The sequence below is a fragment of the Brachycentrus maculatus genome, unplaced genomic scaffold, assembly GCF_059751285.1.
Source record: "Brachycentrus maculatus isolate JH-2025_06_01 unplaced genomic scaffold, ASM5975128v1 h1tg000604l, whole genome shotgun sequence".
NCBI lineage: Eukaryota > Metazoa > Arthropoda > Insecta > Trichoptera > Brachycentridae > Brachycentrus > Brachycentrus maculatus.
In genome coordinates, this window is record NW_028281343.1 from 328,415 (window position 1) to 344,289 (window position 15,875).

The 15,875-nt window shown below is 33.9% G+C and overlaps 1 protein-coding gene across 1 annotated transcript in view; it reads right to left on the reverse strand.

Moving 5' to 3' along the window:
- Window positions 1-1,004: 1,004 nt before the first annotated feature.
- The window catches only part of LOC148301118 (hemicentin-1-like), a 303,741-nt gene continuing 288,870 nt past the window's right edge, over window positions 1,005-15,875 (reverse strand). The window contains exons 8-17 of the mRNA XM_088273790.1: window positions 11,952-12,099; window positions 10,317-10,447; window positions 8,253-8,412; window positions 7,209-7,363; window positions 6,124-6,346; window positions 4,626-4,847; window positions 3,959-4,078; window positions 3,708-3,812; window positions 3,006-3,106; window positions 1,005-1,431 (exon numbers count right to left, since the gene is read on the reverse strand). Coding sequence (XP_088129916.1) covers window positions 1,330-1,431; window positions 3,006-3,106; window positions 3,708-3,812; window positions 3,959-4,078; window positions 4,626-4,847; window positions 6,124-6,346; window positions 7,209-7,363; window positions 8,253-8,412; window positions 10,317-10,447; window positions 11,952-12,099 — 1,467 coding nt within the window. The 3' untranslated portion in view covers window positions 1,005-1,329. The remainder of the gene's footprint in view (window positions 1,432-3,005; window positions 3,107-3,707; window positions 3,813-3,958; window positions 4,079-4,625; window positions 4,848-6,123; window positions 6,347-7,208; window positions 7,364-8,252; window positions 8,413-10,316; window positions 10,448-11,951; window positions 12,100-15,875) is intronic.

Here is a 15,875-nt window from a genome sequence, read left to right on the forward strand (position 1 = left end):
ATCGAAAATATTTTTTTTTTTAAAAGTAAGAATTTATTCAAAGTATTGCCCTTCTTTCTCGACTAATTTGGCCCATCTTTCAGGAAGAAGTCGTATTCCCCTATAAAAGAAAACCTTGTCTTTTGAGGCAATCCAATTTTCAACCCATAACTCGACTTCTCGATAACTTTTGAAAATTCTCCCGATAATCCATGCTGCATGGACCGAAACAGATGATAATCGGATGGTGCGACGTCAGGGGAGTAGGGCGGGTGTGACAGAACCTCCCAGCCGAAGGAGTTTGTCTGTTCTTTTACCACTTTGGCAACATGCGGGCGCGCGTTGTCGTGCAGAATGAGAATCGACTCGTGCCTGGTTGCGTATTCTGGACGTTTTTCTTCAATTGTTGTTTTTAGTTTGATCATTTGCTGCTTGTAAACCTCTGCTGTGACTGTTTGGCCTGCTTTGAGAAGCTCGAAAAAAATTACTTCCTGCTGATCCCACCAAATGCAAAGCATCGTTTTTGAGCCGTGAATGTTGCGTTTTGCAATGCTGGCTTCAGCAGGGAGTGGCTGACCTGGCTGGCAGATGACTTTGCGGCGTTTGGGGTTGTCGAAGAAGATCCACTACTCATCGCTGGTGATGACGCGATGCAAAAAACCTTTTCTGTGATGCCGTTGTAAGAGTGAATCACACATGCAAAGTCGCCTTTCCATATCTCTCTCCTTCAGAGCATACGGGACTCAGTTTCCCTGCCGATAAACAAGGCCCATAGCCTTAATTTTGAGGCGGTTTGAGGCGGTTGAACGTGCAACGTGGGTGTTCGAGGCAGCGGGGGACAGGAAAACAAAAAAAACGAAAGGAATCTATCTAAATCACAGAGAAATATTAAATTTTTATAAACGGCAAGAACTAATTCAACCCCCTAATAATTTCATGTTGTAAATTTGACATGGGCTGTTTTGCAGTCTAAGTTGAAGGTAACCAAATTTAAGTCAAAGAAGGAAATAAAAAAAACACACACATACACTTTCAACATTTCAATATTTTATTTTAAAGTTATCTCTTAATATTACAGTCACAGTTCAATATAAGTAACAAAAACACAAAAGTTTGACATTTTCTCATGAACAGTGATTTTACAATACAATAATTATTATACTCGATAAATTTGAATACTTAACAGATAATTTATTGACGAGTGAAATGGAACATTTATCATGCAATGGAGGATTCACAACAATTTTATTATTTATATACATTTATGATAAAATTTACGGATAAATAGTATATATCACATAAAATTATTTTACTTATTTACAAACAGTGATGATATTAGATAGATATGTTCTACACGCAGCTTTCTTGTGTGAGTGGGAGGGGAGTACAAGAGGTGACTACTTCTCGGCCGTGCAGCGCTCGGATAGACCATGTGCCGACCGCTTCGGGTATCTAGAAACACCATGTACAATACTTACAATACATATTTCACACCAACTAACTTCTCAACTCCAAACTGATAAAGCAGTTACCTGTTTTGCAATAGAGCGAAGTCTAATTTCAAACAATTCTTACCTATTTTGAAATAGAGCAAAATTCGAATTTTAAACAATTCTCACCTATTCTGAAATAGAGCAAAATTTTAATTTTGAACAATTCTGACAATGTAATGTTATATGTTGGAGGTGTTGAAATATTCACAAAACTTATTAACAATCATTATAAAACAATGTTGTTTATAAAGTAACGAGGAATATTTGATTTAACGTACTCTACATTGGAACCTTTTTTCAATTTTGATAAAAAGAAAGAAATTACATTCATTAGTTTCTGCTATAATTCAATTCTATCATACACATATCGCTCACTCCTTTCAAGAACGTCATAAATCAAAAATCGTCAATTTCCAGTTGTGCATGTTTTCGGAATGCCCAGAAAATGTTTTATATCCCAGCAAAAGAGGCATATTTTTATTTACCCGCTACAGGGCAGAAAATGTTGTTTTTGCATTTTGAAGAAAAGGTATTGTTTAATTATTTTTTTAAGTATATTAAATATTTTTCAAATGGAGAAAAAACATTCAGGTTTTACCTAAAAAGATGTGTTGCACAGTAAAAAGTTCAATAAGTGGATTGATATTTATTTTTAATACATTGTGTTATATTTTTAAACTTTAAAAACGTTCTCCTGAAAAATCGAGTTTTTTGATTTATGACACTCTTGAAAGGAGTGAGCGATATGTGTAAATTTGCATGATGGCAAAAATACTACAAAAAACAGGATAGATACTTGATTATCAAATCATCAAAGTGACGCTAACTACGCTAATCAGTGCTTTAATTTGGTTGCGTATTGCATTATAGCTCTTGATTCTTTTGAGGATTTAACCAAAAATAGCTAAAAATACCAAAAATAGCTAGAAAAAAATAGGAACCAAGAAAATAACAAACACTACCCTGATTGGGTTGCCCATTAAGCTCATCTATTTAAGAACACCACAGGAGGGATTTGATTTATTTAGGGTGGTTTTCCGATTTTATTATCTCATTCGTAAATCCAACTCTCAAAGCAGGATTAAGAGATTTGCAAGATGGAGGGTGCAACAAAAGATGTTTTCAAAACTAAGGTAAATCATCAAGGTTTTTATAACTTTTATTAATTTTTTTTTCAAACAATCAAATTTTTATTTTAATAGGGAACTGTATCTCTTTTATTGATTGGCATTAACTTTATGGAATAAAATGATGATTTAAATATTTATATATCCAAATCATCATTTTAATATTATAGTTAATCAAGTTCATATAAAACTTTGTATTTTACCGCTTTTGAATTTATGAATGCAAACAAAACCAGTTCTGAAAACTAAAGATGTTCTCATCTGTACATGAAAATATGTACAAACACCTATATTTTCACATGTTGATGAGAAAATCTGTAGTTCTTAAAACTAGTTGTCTTTACATTAATAAACTAAAAAAATGTTTTATGTAAGTGTCTTATTTTTATATTTAAATCACACTCACGGATGTTTCAGTCTTGGGAGAGGTGTCCTGGGCAAGTCGAGGGCTCCTCGCTGCTACTTCCCATTCCTCTTCTGCTCGCATTTGGGCTATCCCATTGGGTTCTACTGAAAGAAACGATTCATTTATACTTTGGGACCTAATTTTCACCCCCTCCAATCAAACCCAGAACCTCATGATCGGTAGCCAAATGCTCTAGCCACTAAAAAATTAAGAGGCAGACAAATGAAATATTTATATGAAATAATGATATTTATATGACACAATAGAGGAATATTATTTTCATTTTTTAAAAAGTAACTTTTAAAAAGCAAATGTGTGCATTTGAGTGCAATACGTTTTTTCAGGTAAACCTAAGCATTTAATTTAAGTTTTACTTTGTAAATACCACATATCTTCTATTGTGACACGTGTTTTGTTGCATTTTGAATAATTTTCTTTTAAAAATACCGTTGAAAATGATGCGGGTCTGCAACGAAACACCTGTCAAAATAGGTTTTAAGAAATAGTGGTATTTACCAAGTTAAACATAAATAAAAAAATTGATGGATATTACCACAAATGGGCTGCCGAATCAATTAATTAATCTAATCAGTTCTCATTTGAAACTAGGAACTAGTTTGTGGCAAAGGATGAGTTAAACTTGGATACTCTGACTTGGACCACAATCTGATTCATTAATATTTAAAATAAATAAATTCATACCCTTATTGAGTGGAACGACATCAGGATTTCTATCTTCGTGTACAACAGTGGAACACTCCTCTTCTCTCAATCCAGTTCCTGCTTGTCTAGACGATTTGTAATCCCCTGAAATTAAAAACATTTGAAGTATGTAATGATTTAATTGTAACTTGTATAATTTTTTAAAGAATGCTTAAGTTTCTAGATAACATTTCTTGATAAGGGTAATGAGAAATTAGTGCACACCTCAATTTTTTATATTTGACACTCACCGTGAAGTTGTTTGAAGATCTTGTTTTTGAATTTTATGAATATGATGGCAGCTGCAAAAAGCGACAGCGCTCCCAGCGTGATTCCAAACAATAAAACAGTTTGAAGAGAGCTATAGTTTCCTGCAAAGAAGAATGTTTTAGATTATGTTTTAGGTTCAGCTAATTTGTAAAGAGCCATTTTTGTGAGAAATCACCACAAGGGCGATTTATTGATGTTATAAATGTTTCATTACTATTATATAAAAAAATTACAGTAAATCTTCTTCTAACCCTTATCCACACCCCATGGTGCATGGGGCACTGCATCGTATTGACACAGTGTTATCTGAATCGTTACTTACATGAAGGCAAGGTGATCACTCCTACGCTTCAGTTACCAGTCCGGGTTAATATTAAATAAGTTTTACAGTGAAAAATCACTAATAATTATTTTAAGCTGGGAATTGAGTCTGGGGCCTCCAGCACGGTAGCTAAACACGCTAAGCATTACACTACGGAGGCGAATATACTGTTTTATTACTGTTATATAAAAAATATTTACATGAAATATTCTCGTTTATTATAACGAGTGCCCTAAATAAAGAAACAAACAATTTTACTGATGCATTAAGAATGAGGTAGTCCCATGGATGTAATATTTGTGATGTTTTTAAATATTTTTCTCTACCTTTGAAAGTCTTTGGTGGATGAGGCATAATGATGAATAGTTCCACTGGCGTGGATCGCTTATGGGGTCCGACCGTATACAGCAGGAGTCTGAGTTCTTTCCCTCCCGGAAGGCCTCCGACTCTGAACATTGGCTGATTGGTAGTCAGATTTGCCAAAAGTTCCCCGTTCGATGAGAGCTGAACAGTCAACTCGTATGATTTGGTGTACCCATTATTGTTACCTAAAATTTAAGAAGTTAATTCATCTCAATTTTTGGTATTTAAAGGGCTTATGACCTCTCGTAGGCCTGTTAAGTGATCACTTTACACACATGCAATATTCATTATTCTACCCATGATTGAAAACCACACTACAAAAATTTTTGGAACTCCTACATATTTTAATTTAATTTTTTTTTTCAACACCGTTACCAAAAATAAAACAATTTAATTCATTTACTAGACATTTCAACTTTTGATATATCTTATACAAGTTATATATAAAAGATACTAAGCTCTTGTTCTTGGAGAGGGATTTACGCTCAATGTTTATTGTTTATACTTAATTTATGATATAATAGTTTTTTTTCTAATGTATTATTTTATTGTGTTTTTTTTTTCTTCAATTAACATGTATAAAGGGCATTTAATTTATTTTTAAGAAACTTTTTTTTTTACTCGTATCTGTAGGGAGAATTTTGGGAGGTATTTGGTTTCATATTATTGAATTTAGGAATGGAATATATTTAACAGCATACAGATGATGTAAGTGAAGGAGTTCAGGGTGAAGGACATAACTGGTATATGGGAAAGGAAATGGAGAAGGAATAATAAGCAGGAGAAAAGAGAATAGAAGGGCATTCAATTTTACTTAGTGAATACCACTACATAAATGTTTTACTTAGTGAATACCAATATTTCTTAAAATCTACTGTGACACATGTTTCGATGCATTCCGCATCATTTTCAAACACCGTATGTGAAGCTAATTCTAAATTTTAGAGTTGGGTCCTTGGGACGTTGAAGGTTGAAGAGGGGGTAGTAGCTGTTTCTTATTTTTATTTATTAATGTATTATTTTTAAATTTAAAAAAATATTTATTATCAGTGGGAACATGGACAACAGTACTAAGTAAAACATTAATTAAAAATGGATAGATTTTTACCACAAAGTGACTGCCGGATCAATTAATGAAAAAAATATATTTACTAAAACTGGAAATCGGCATGGTACCCAAACTCGCTGACCACTACGGCTGTCCAAACTCAAAACACAGTAAGGGACATTTTTTTTGTAGTACGTTTTTTTTTGCATTTTTGGACTAAGTAGATTCTACTCAGTCCAAAAATGCAAAAAAACATAATACAAAAAAATGTCCCTTACTGTGTTTTAAGTTTGGACAGCCGACTACACTCCAAAGGCGAATGTGCACTAGTGTCCAGTATGTTTGAACATAACTCCGAACAATGCTTGGTGAACCCGTTGGCACATAATATAATTTCAGGGTTCGATTCTCACCTGTGTCACAAAGCAGGCTGAAATCAAACGCCGTCAGGTTGTGGAGAGCGCAGTTCTTGGGCGGCGGGGGTGGAGGCGAGGTGAGGCGGAGGGAGCAAGGCGTCTCCTGCTTCCCGATCCTGTTGCTGGCCCAGCACAAGGCTTCCCCTTCCACTATCTTCCCGTTACTGCCCACGGGATGGTAGCGCAGCTTCGAGTTCTTGTCAGACCAGGAGAATTGTTCCTGGACAAAAAAAGATTTGATTAAAAAAAAAAAAAATGGACAACTTAAAAAGGCCACTTTGAAAATCACCTCAAGGATTCTTTACAATTCTTAGTAATTTTCCAAATATTACATTTTTATCAATTTGATTATAAAATATCTGTCTCTGTCGCTGTGCCTCTCCAAAAAAAGACTGAGCTATTAGAGGGATTTACACTTCTGTGAGTTATTGTTGATGATTATTGATTGTTTATATATAAATATTAAAATCAAATACTGATTTTTGGAGAGTAGTTTGAAAATGCCATAACAAGGCGAAACAATTGTCACAATTTTTTTTTATATGTTTTAAATAAAATGTACAAAGCGTATAATAAAATAAAAATTTTTAGACTCTAAAAATCAGTGTTTGATTTAAAAAAAAGAGAAATATTTGTGTGTTTTTTTTTATTATTTCCACAAATATTTCAATTTCATACTATTTCTGTGAACCTAAGCGGCTTATTATTAGAAATACATATCAAACTGTGGTAAGCGGGTACGAACCAAGAAACTCTGATTTAAGAGTCCGCGACACTAACCACGGGACCACAACCCGACACATTTTGATATAATATGTAAATTGAAATAGAGTTCTACAAATTAAACGCCAAATCTATAAAAACAAATATCGATTGAAATTAATTAAGGTACAATAATACATACAAATATAGAAATGTAGTCCCTTTCTTTGTATCGTTTTTTTATGTTTTTTTTCAATTTCTCAAAATATAAAATAATGTGAAGGTTAAGTAGGTACTTATTTCTACATTACGCCTTGGTCGTTAGAAGTTTAGGGTAATTTGCCAGTACCTACCTGAATATTTCTGTTGGCATTTCTTACCTGGGGTAAGATGACTAATCCAGTAGAAGTGTTCAGTGCCCACGAAAAGTTAGTGGGCGGCGGATTGGCTTGCACTTCACAAAGAAGTTCTACCTCCTTTTTCCCATTCAAGATGGGCAATCTGGTTTCTTTGCTTGGCTTACAAACGGGTGGATCTAAAAATAAAGATGAGATTAAATGTTGCTCAAAAAATTATATTATGAGGAGATGCATGAACGTGGAAGAGGCGAAGAATTTTTGCAAGGACAGAGTGGTGTGGCGCTCTATTCTCTCTGCCTACCCCTGCGGGGAAGCGGCGTGATGGTTAGTTAGTTAGTTAGTTTTAGAAATTTATTTTTAGTGTATTAACCGTCAGAGTACTCTGAGAATTGATATATCGACCCTAGTATACTTTTCTCGTCGATATATCGACGATGACGTCAGACTATTTTGGCGGTTGAATTGAAAGATTGTATCAACAATATTTGACAAATAAACGAATATAATTATTTTTTAGTGAAAAATAGAAATACATTTTATTAAAAACCTATTGTTTTCGGATTCATACGATAGTGATATTAAAAGCGATTGTTAAACATCGCACGAAAATGTTTGTTATACTCAAAGTAGTAACAGTGACGATAAAATTATAATGTTTATCAATCAGAAGATGCGCATCGATGGCGAAAACTTTGAGGACGAGTTATTTGCACACGACCTTGACACATTCTTGTGAATGAAAAATTACTGATTTTTTTCAACAATACATATGTATCGCGTGTGTTCGTTATTTTTTTACAAATCATCATGCTAGCTCAAGGTGAAACGGACTTTTTGTAATGTCACCAGGTTGGCAAGTCTCTCTATGTTCATGGTTGCCAGGTTACAATTAAAGAAATATCGGGTCGTCAACCATATGCATTCGTCAAGTCATTTGTACGTATGTAGCAACCAAACGTGTCCTATATAAACGCAGTAATGATCAAACATTTTTTCACATGTTTTATAGAAATTGCGGTATTTAAAAAAAGTTCTGGACTTCCTCAATGCTTTCTTACAACTTACATAAGACTTGTAGATCGATGACATTGGATTTGGTGTCTCCTTCTACATTGGAGGCCATGCAGCTGTAGGATCCCGTATCCTCAGCGTGCACGCTCGGCAGTGACAGGCGACCCCAGTCGACTTCTACTCCAGCTGTTGGTTCGTGGGCTATGGTTCTTCCCTGTAAGCAACATAGTCAAGTTGTAGCATAAGTTGCATTCAACATTCAAATACATTTTAATCATTGTTTTGTCGGCCAATTAAAGAAAAATACTTTCATATTATTTTTTGACATCTCATCAAAGATGAAGAAGAATATGGAAGTTTGGGCATTTACGGGGCTGACGACCGTCATAGGCTGGTTTGATTGATCACTTTACACACGTGTAACATTCACCAATTCTACCCATTATTGACAACCACACTACTCAATTCTTGGAAGTTCTATATATATATATGAACCAATTTTGAAACATTGTTCTTGAATCACTAGAACTTCACTAGAGACATCTATTGGTGAGATGAAGAGAAGCCTTTTATTAAGCAGAAACTCTTTTATTAGTATGTGAGGTCCGAATCCTGGATTATAATCACACACATGAGAAACGCCAGAAGATATCATTTTCATTTTTATTATTTAGGCTTATAATTTGACCAGATAATTTATTCACAACATTTTCTTCTTCATCTTTGATGAGTTGTCAAAAAATAATATGAAAATAACTCCTGTAATTGGAGATAATCCAGATTTTGTGAACAAGTATTTGGATACACTCAAAATGTTGTGAAAAATACTTTCGCTCGAATTCATTAAACATGGCTTCCAGTAAAAAAAATGCAAAGGACTTGTTCTTTTTCCTTAAAGACAGTCAAGTTTGCCTCTTTTACATTAGGTTCTCGCCACTCGGGACGTCTACTGCTGACAATCCGTCGGCAGTTTTCGTCTGAACTTGGGAACGCGGACCTGACTTGGGAAGACGCAAGAGAGTTGAGAGCCGATAGAAGAGCCTGGAGGCAGTTTTTTTACTCTTTTTTTAATTACCTAACGTCCAAATTGACTCTGGATACGGCTTATGCATAAACTGACCATTTATTTTTATCCTTAAAACGGGACATTTGCCAATTTTTAATTCAAGAAACACGTATTTTTTCAAAGTTTTTATATATTATTAAAAAGAAAAGGAATGTTGATAAAGAAAATAAGAAAAATAAATAATACAAACATGAAAAAAATGTTGTTTTATATTTTTCTGATGAAAAAAAATTCTTGAGTATTTTGTAAATTTTATTAAAGGTTTCCTTTTATAAATTGGTTAGTCTTTGCACATGACTCACCAGCCACTAGCTGTAGCCACATGCACCGAAATCAAGCTAGGATTTTCAGCATAGTTATATGAAACGGCTATGCTACAAACTACCGTCGATTCTTTGCACTTTTTTATTTAAATTGTTACCGTGTGTTACTTTTTTTTTGAAAACGGGACATTTCGACGTCCCGAAACTTTACTTTGGGACAACGGGACAGGCTATCTAAAAACGGGACGGTCCCGTTCAAAACGAGACGTATGGTCACTTTACTTATGCACGACACTGCGTATCATGTTCCTAATTAGGTCCCAACTTTATAAGTTTTACAGCCTATTCAACTTGTGAGTGAGTTTATTTTTTACGTTGAAATTGACTGTAATTTTGTGTAATTTGTGCGTGAAAATTCTAGGCAAAAGCTCTAAATATCTCATTAATTGATTCGGCAGTCACTTTATGATAATATCTATTTTTATTTGCATGCCTCTGTGGTTTTTATTTGTCCGCCTCCGTGGTGTAATGGTTAGCGTGTTTAGCTACCGTGCTGGAGGTCCCGGGTTCGATCCCCAGGGGGGGGGCGAAATATTTTTTTTTGATTTTACACTCTAATATGTATTAAATATTACCCTGGACTGGTTCCTGAAGCGCAAGAGTGATCACTTTACCTTCATGTAAGTAATGATCAAGATAACACTGCGTCAATACGATACAGTGCCCTATGCACCATTGGGTGCGGATAAGGGCTAGAAGAAGAAAAAGAATAATAAAAAAATACATTACATTGTGGTCCCAGGATATCTTGTATGGAGGAGGATGGGCCAAAACGTTACACTCCAGAAGCACCGCATCTCCTTCCTTTATGTTGTCAATGTTGACATTACGACCCAGACGTAGGGTGACATCTGGCGGTACTGTCGAAATAAATCACAATGTATTCATGTTTTCAATCTATATAGAAATATTCCTTTATTCAAGTTATTCGCCGATGGCTTTGAAATTTCGACAATCAAAACATTTTTACTGTATGGCAGTGCCAACTGTTGAATATAATAGTATCATACACAAAACTTAACATTGTTCATGGTGGACAGCATGCTTCTTAACCCATAAATATTGCAAAGTGAAATCCATTTGTGTTTTATCTTTTCTTTGTTTTTCTTTTAACCAGATTGAGCCAGAGCAACGCGTGGGTGGGTACAACTAGTATTAAATGGAAGTTATCAATGTGTCTCCCTTTCATCAAGAAGAAGAAGAAGAAGGATTTAAATTAAATAAGTAAATATGAATTTTAAGAACACACACATTAAATTTTAACAGTTTTAACAATCACTTTTCGATGAAAACAACTGTAGTTTTCGAAACTAGTGTGTAACGTAATAAAACTCAATAGATAGTATAATTAAAATGTAACTTTGTTTTAAAATCACTACAAAATTACATTTTCAATAATGATTTTAAAACAAAGTTACATTTTAATTACAAAATGGAAAATCACAAAGTTAGTGCTTCAAATACAAATTATATCAATAAATAGTATTACACAAGTGTTTTTTTTAAAGAACACCTTGTAGTTACTAGGCGAAGTCCATTAATTTATTATTGGATGATGGATTATGAGTTCGTTTCACAAATTTGATAATGAGAAAACGATTACATTTAAAAAGGGGAAAACTTTTTAATTTTCTTCGAAAACTTAACAGTTAGATACTTAAAAAACTAAATTTGAAAAGCGATTTTTGAAAAAAAAAATGACAGGGTTGATTGATTTATGACTTACGCAAGATGTCCAAAGTCATGATGGAGTATAGTGCGTCGGCAGGGGGGAGCAACATGTGTGTCGCTTTACACATGAGTTGCTGTACACGTTTCTCTTTGTCTACCGTCAGTTAGACTAGTTCTAGTTGAGAAATGCGCACATCGTCATGCATTTCGCATCATTTTCAAACACATGTGTTTAAAAATGATGCGGATTGAATCGAAACATGCGTCACAAGAGATTGTAAGTAAAAGTGGCATTTACCAAGTAAATATCGAATTTAATAAAATTAATTAACAAATAATTGGATTCGTAGGTATTTCTTTATAATAAGTATTTATTTTGCAGGTTATTTGATTAATTTGTAAAACAGAAATGAATCATCATATGAAAAAAGCAAATAATTCATATACAAACACAAAAAACACACACTTTATATGTCTCCACAATCACCATTCTACCCAAGAATAACAACCACACTACTCAATATTTTACATAATTTAATTGACACCTTCTCTCACACGCCAGTTTTCGGCTCCATCTATGTTTGAATTGAGAAAGCTTTTTTTATGTAGCAGAGACTTTCATGAAATATACGTATTATGACATTTTTCCCGAATTACTAAAAAAATGACAGGATTGATTGATTTATGACTTACGCAAGATGTCCAAAGTCATGATGGAGTATAGTGCGTCGGCAGGAGGAAGCAACATGTGTGTCGCTTTACACATGAGTTGCTGCCCACGTTTCTCTTTGTCTACCGTCAGTTCTAGTTGAGAGATGCTCACATCGTCAGTTGTCGACTCCTGAAAAAAAGTGTCATTAGATTTTTTGACATCTCAACATATCGTAGCCGTACAGGAGAAAGTGACCAACTACCAAAACGTAAAATGTTCAGGAGGGCCATTTAAGTCACTTTTGCTTGGCAAGAAAATAAACTTCAATGCAGTTAGTCATTTTAACAAGTCGATATATTATACATCCAAGTTTGAAATCCTTTGGGATTTTTTCAGGGCAATATTAAGCTAGTCAGATTTCAAATAGTCAATAATCACGATTTTGTAAAAAAAATGCACTTGGTCACTTTCTCCTGTATGACTACGATATATGAAGAAGACAATGGAAGTCTGGGTATTTACAGGGTTTATGACGAATTGGTGTAGCCATTATTGTAACCTCAAATTTAAGAAGTTAATTAAAATAATTTTTGGGTTTTACAGGGCTTATGACTTCTCATAAGCTGGTTCTCAAAGTGATCACATTACACACGTGCAACATTCACTATTCTACCTATGATTGATAACCACTTTACTCAAATTTATGGAACTCCTAGATATATGATCAAAATATAAATGTAAAAATAACTCCTAAGTGGAGATAACACAGATTTGTTAACAAGTATTTGGACACACCCATAATGTTGTGAAATTCGTTATTTAGTGTATCATAATAATGATTATTTATTATCCAATATGTAAATGACACATTAAATTAAAAAACTTATTTACTACTTTTTCATATACGACTACAAATAACACATTACAATAAAGTGTCCTGACTGGGTTTTCCCGTGCCCAGGGCACATTTTATAAAACTTATTTGTAAAACAAAATGAAAGATAATGCTATCAAATGCGACATGGCCGAATGATGCGATGTTATTCAGATCTACCCATCTCTAATATTTATTTATGAATAGTTCTTTTCTACTATGACTGTCAATATAAATTAATACAAGTTTGTAAAACCCCCACTATGTTTCCAGAAGTGGCCCGGTGTAGGCAGTGAAAGGGATTCGTGGTAAGTTAGTTCAGTTAATCAGCTAGATCCGATTTCATCCAGATGTTTGCCGGTACACAGACGCCTCCACGACCCTGCCAGCACAGCAGACAGACACGGAACAGTGCCAAGGCATTTGCAGAAAATGTCCAGTTATCATTTTAGTCCAGGGTAATATTGAATAAATGTTAGGATGAAAAATCACTTGTATATATTTTTTTTCTCTTAATGTTTTAAAAGTTATTATAACATAAATGTGGAATTATTTAATTGGCTTTATTTTTATTAATGGAACTATTTTTGTTAATGTAATGTAATGTTTATTATTGTTAATGTAACTATTTTTATTACATATTTTTTTAAATGTAAAGCTGTACGATTCCAGAACAAATAAAAAAAAATTGACCCCCGTGCCCCGTAGGGAATTGAACATTGGACCTCCAACAAAGCCAAACGTGCTAACTAACATACTATCAAGGCGGTTTATTACAAACCTATGTACATAAAATTATGAAATGAAATTTATAAAAAACTCACATTATTAAATAGCGTGTTGATGAATATTCATAAATTTCCAAGAACGGGGTGTGGACTCCCCATAAAAAATATTTTTATTTCATTCTTAACGGATATCGAACCCGTAACCGTAGTTCGGGTAGCGAAGCGACTATAATTCTGTTTACGACGTAATGAAACTTTAGGCTCAAAAAGCTTCCGTAAAATACAAATTAACCCCTAGGGTGAGTTTAATCACTGGTCGCTGCAGCGAACGGCCTCGCCGCAACATTTTTAGTGCCTCGCATGCAATCTGCATAACACCCTAACTACGACTTTGTATCGCAACAGATTTTCTGAATATTTCGCGGAGTACACTAATTACAGCCAGGCGGCAATAAAAATAACGGCTTGGAAATGTTTTAAAATTTTATTGCCTGCAGATAATGCAAATATTATACTAACGAAAAAATAATCTGAATAATTTGATTCTTAATACAAATTGAACTTGGTGCATACCACTGCTACCTTAAATCTATTGTGATACGTGTTTCGATGTATTAAGCATTATTTTGATGATGATTCTGAATGCATCGAAACACGTGTCAAAATAGATTTTAAGCAATAATGTTATTTACCAAGCAAAAATTAAATAAAAAATGGATTGATATTACCACAAACTGACTGTCGAATCATATTTTAGTTTATTAGTTTGTCTGCATTCAATCTATTTTCATCCTTCTTTTGACAACTCTATGTTTCACTTCCAAACATTAGGGTTAGAACCAGAAATGTGTTGTGTACTGTAAGTATAGCTTACGTTGATAGGTTATATACACATGTACTCGTATATATGTATATATATATACGTATATATATCTTTCGTATATAATAAAAGTGGTCTTGTAAATACCAAACAATGGCTTTGGGAATTTCATTGAAGTTAAACTGTTACTATTTTAAATTTGATGTATTGTTTATTAAATAATGTAAAAACAAAGAAATTAATAGTCAGTAATCCACGTTCCAGTCTATTAATAAAATTAATACAACTTCAAAGTTAATCCAATGAAAATTTTGCTTGATTACGTTTGTATTATTATGTTAGGGAATGTGTTTAGAATGTTCTTTGTCCAAACTCCAGTTCGGGCGAAAGCAATTTATTGTATAAACGATAGTATATTTTGTATCTAGTATTTCTAATAGTTTGACACTTTCCCTAGAACAATGCCTCGAATTCGAATAAACAATCGAAATTCAATGGGTAGGCAGAAATGGTTTGTATTGAAATTACGGCACAGTGAAATGGCGCGTTCTTATGTTTTTAGAGCGGTTATTTTATAGGATCTGAATAATACAGGGTGCGTAAATACCGTTAGAATTTCAGTGAATTTCATCTATGTATAACAATTTAGTGAAACGTTAGAGTATTGTAAGAATTTCGTATTTAAACAACGAGAAAATGCCTTCAAAAGAAATCACCGCGCGTAAAACGAAATCCGTTTGGCGTCCGGTAAGGAAACTGAGGTTTGAAAGCGGTTCGGTGGACCAATTTACCAGCGGTTTTGGCGTCTGATTTTACGGACTGAACTCTCAAGAGCCGACTGACCCATAACTGATCGCGTAAAAAAGGTTTCCTAGCATTTATGAAAGAGCGTTCACGGAGAAAAGCATTCACGAAAGGGCGTTCGTTGGAAGTGAAATACACAGAAATGGTATTCATTGGCGAAACAAGGCTTTTAGAAAATATTTCATTGAAAAGCCGTTTTAGTGAAAAAGCATTCACCTTTAATTTTATTACAATGAGAACCGGCATTGAAAGTGTTTGTAAAACAGGCCTCCCCCTAACGTCATTTTTCAGGGAGAGATTTTTATTTTCTTCCGTTCTCCTTTTAACGAGTCGAATTTACATAAATTAATATTCCTGATGTGTTTTCACTCCTTCATTATGCGCGACTAGAAGGGATAAGAACTTCAACCATCACCTCAATTATTTTTTATTGCTTTAACGTGTGCAACTCATGAAGACATTTATCATCTTATTTATTTATTGGTGTGGCATTAACATTCCGGAACAACGTAATGCTTTCAATATAAATGTAAAACACTCGTATTGGGTGTTTTTTCAGAGGTATACAAATTTAAAATTCCCGCAATAAATTGATGGTGGCACCTCCGTTTGACATGTTTCGCCATCTTGTTAAAATCACAGCTCTGTCACATCAATGCCGTTGTCCAATACAGTTGTCCATGTGATAAGCATGGATTTATTACCTAAAGTTGACCATTTGATTCTTAATAGGAAAGAG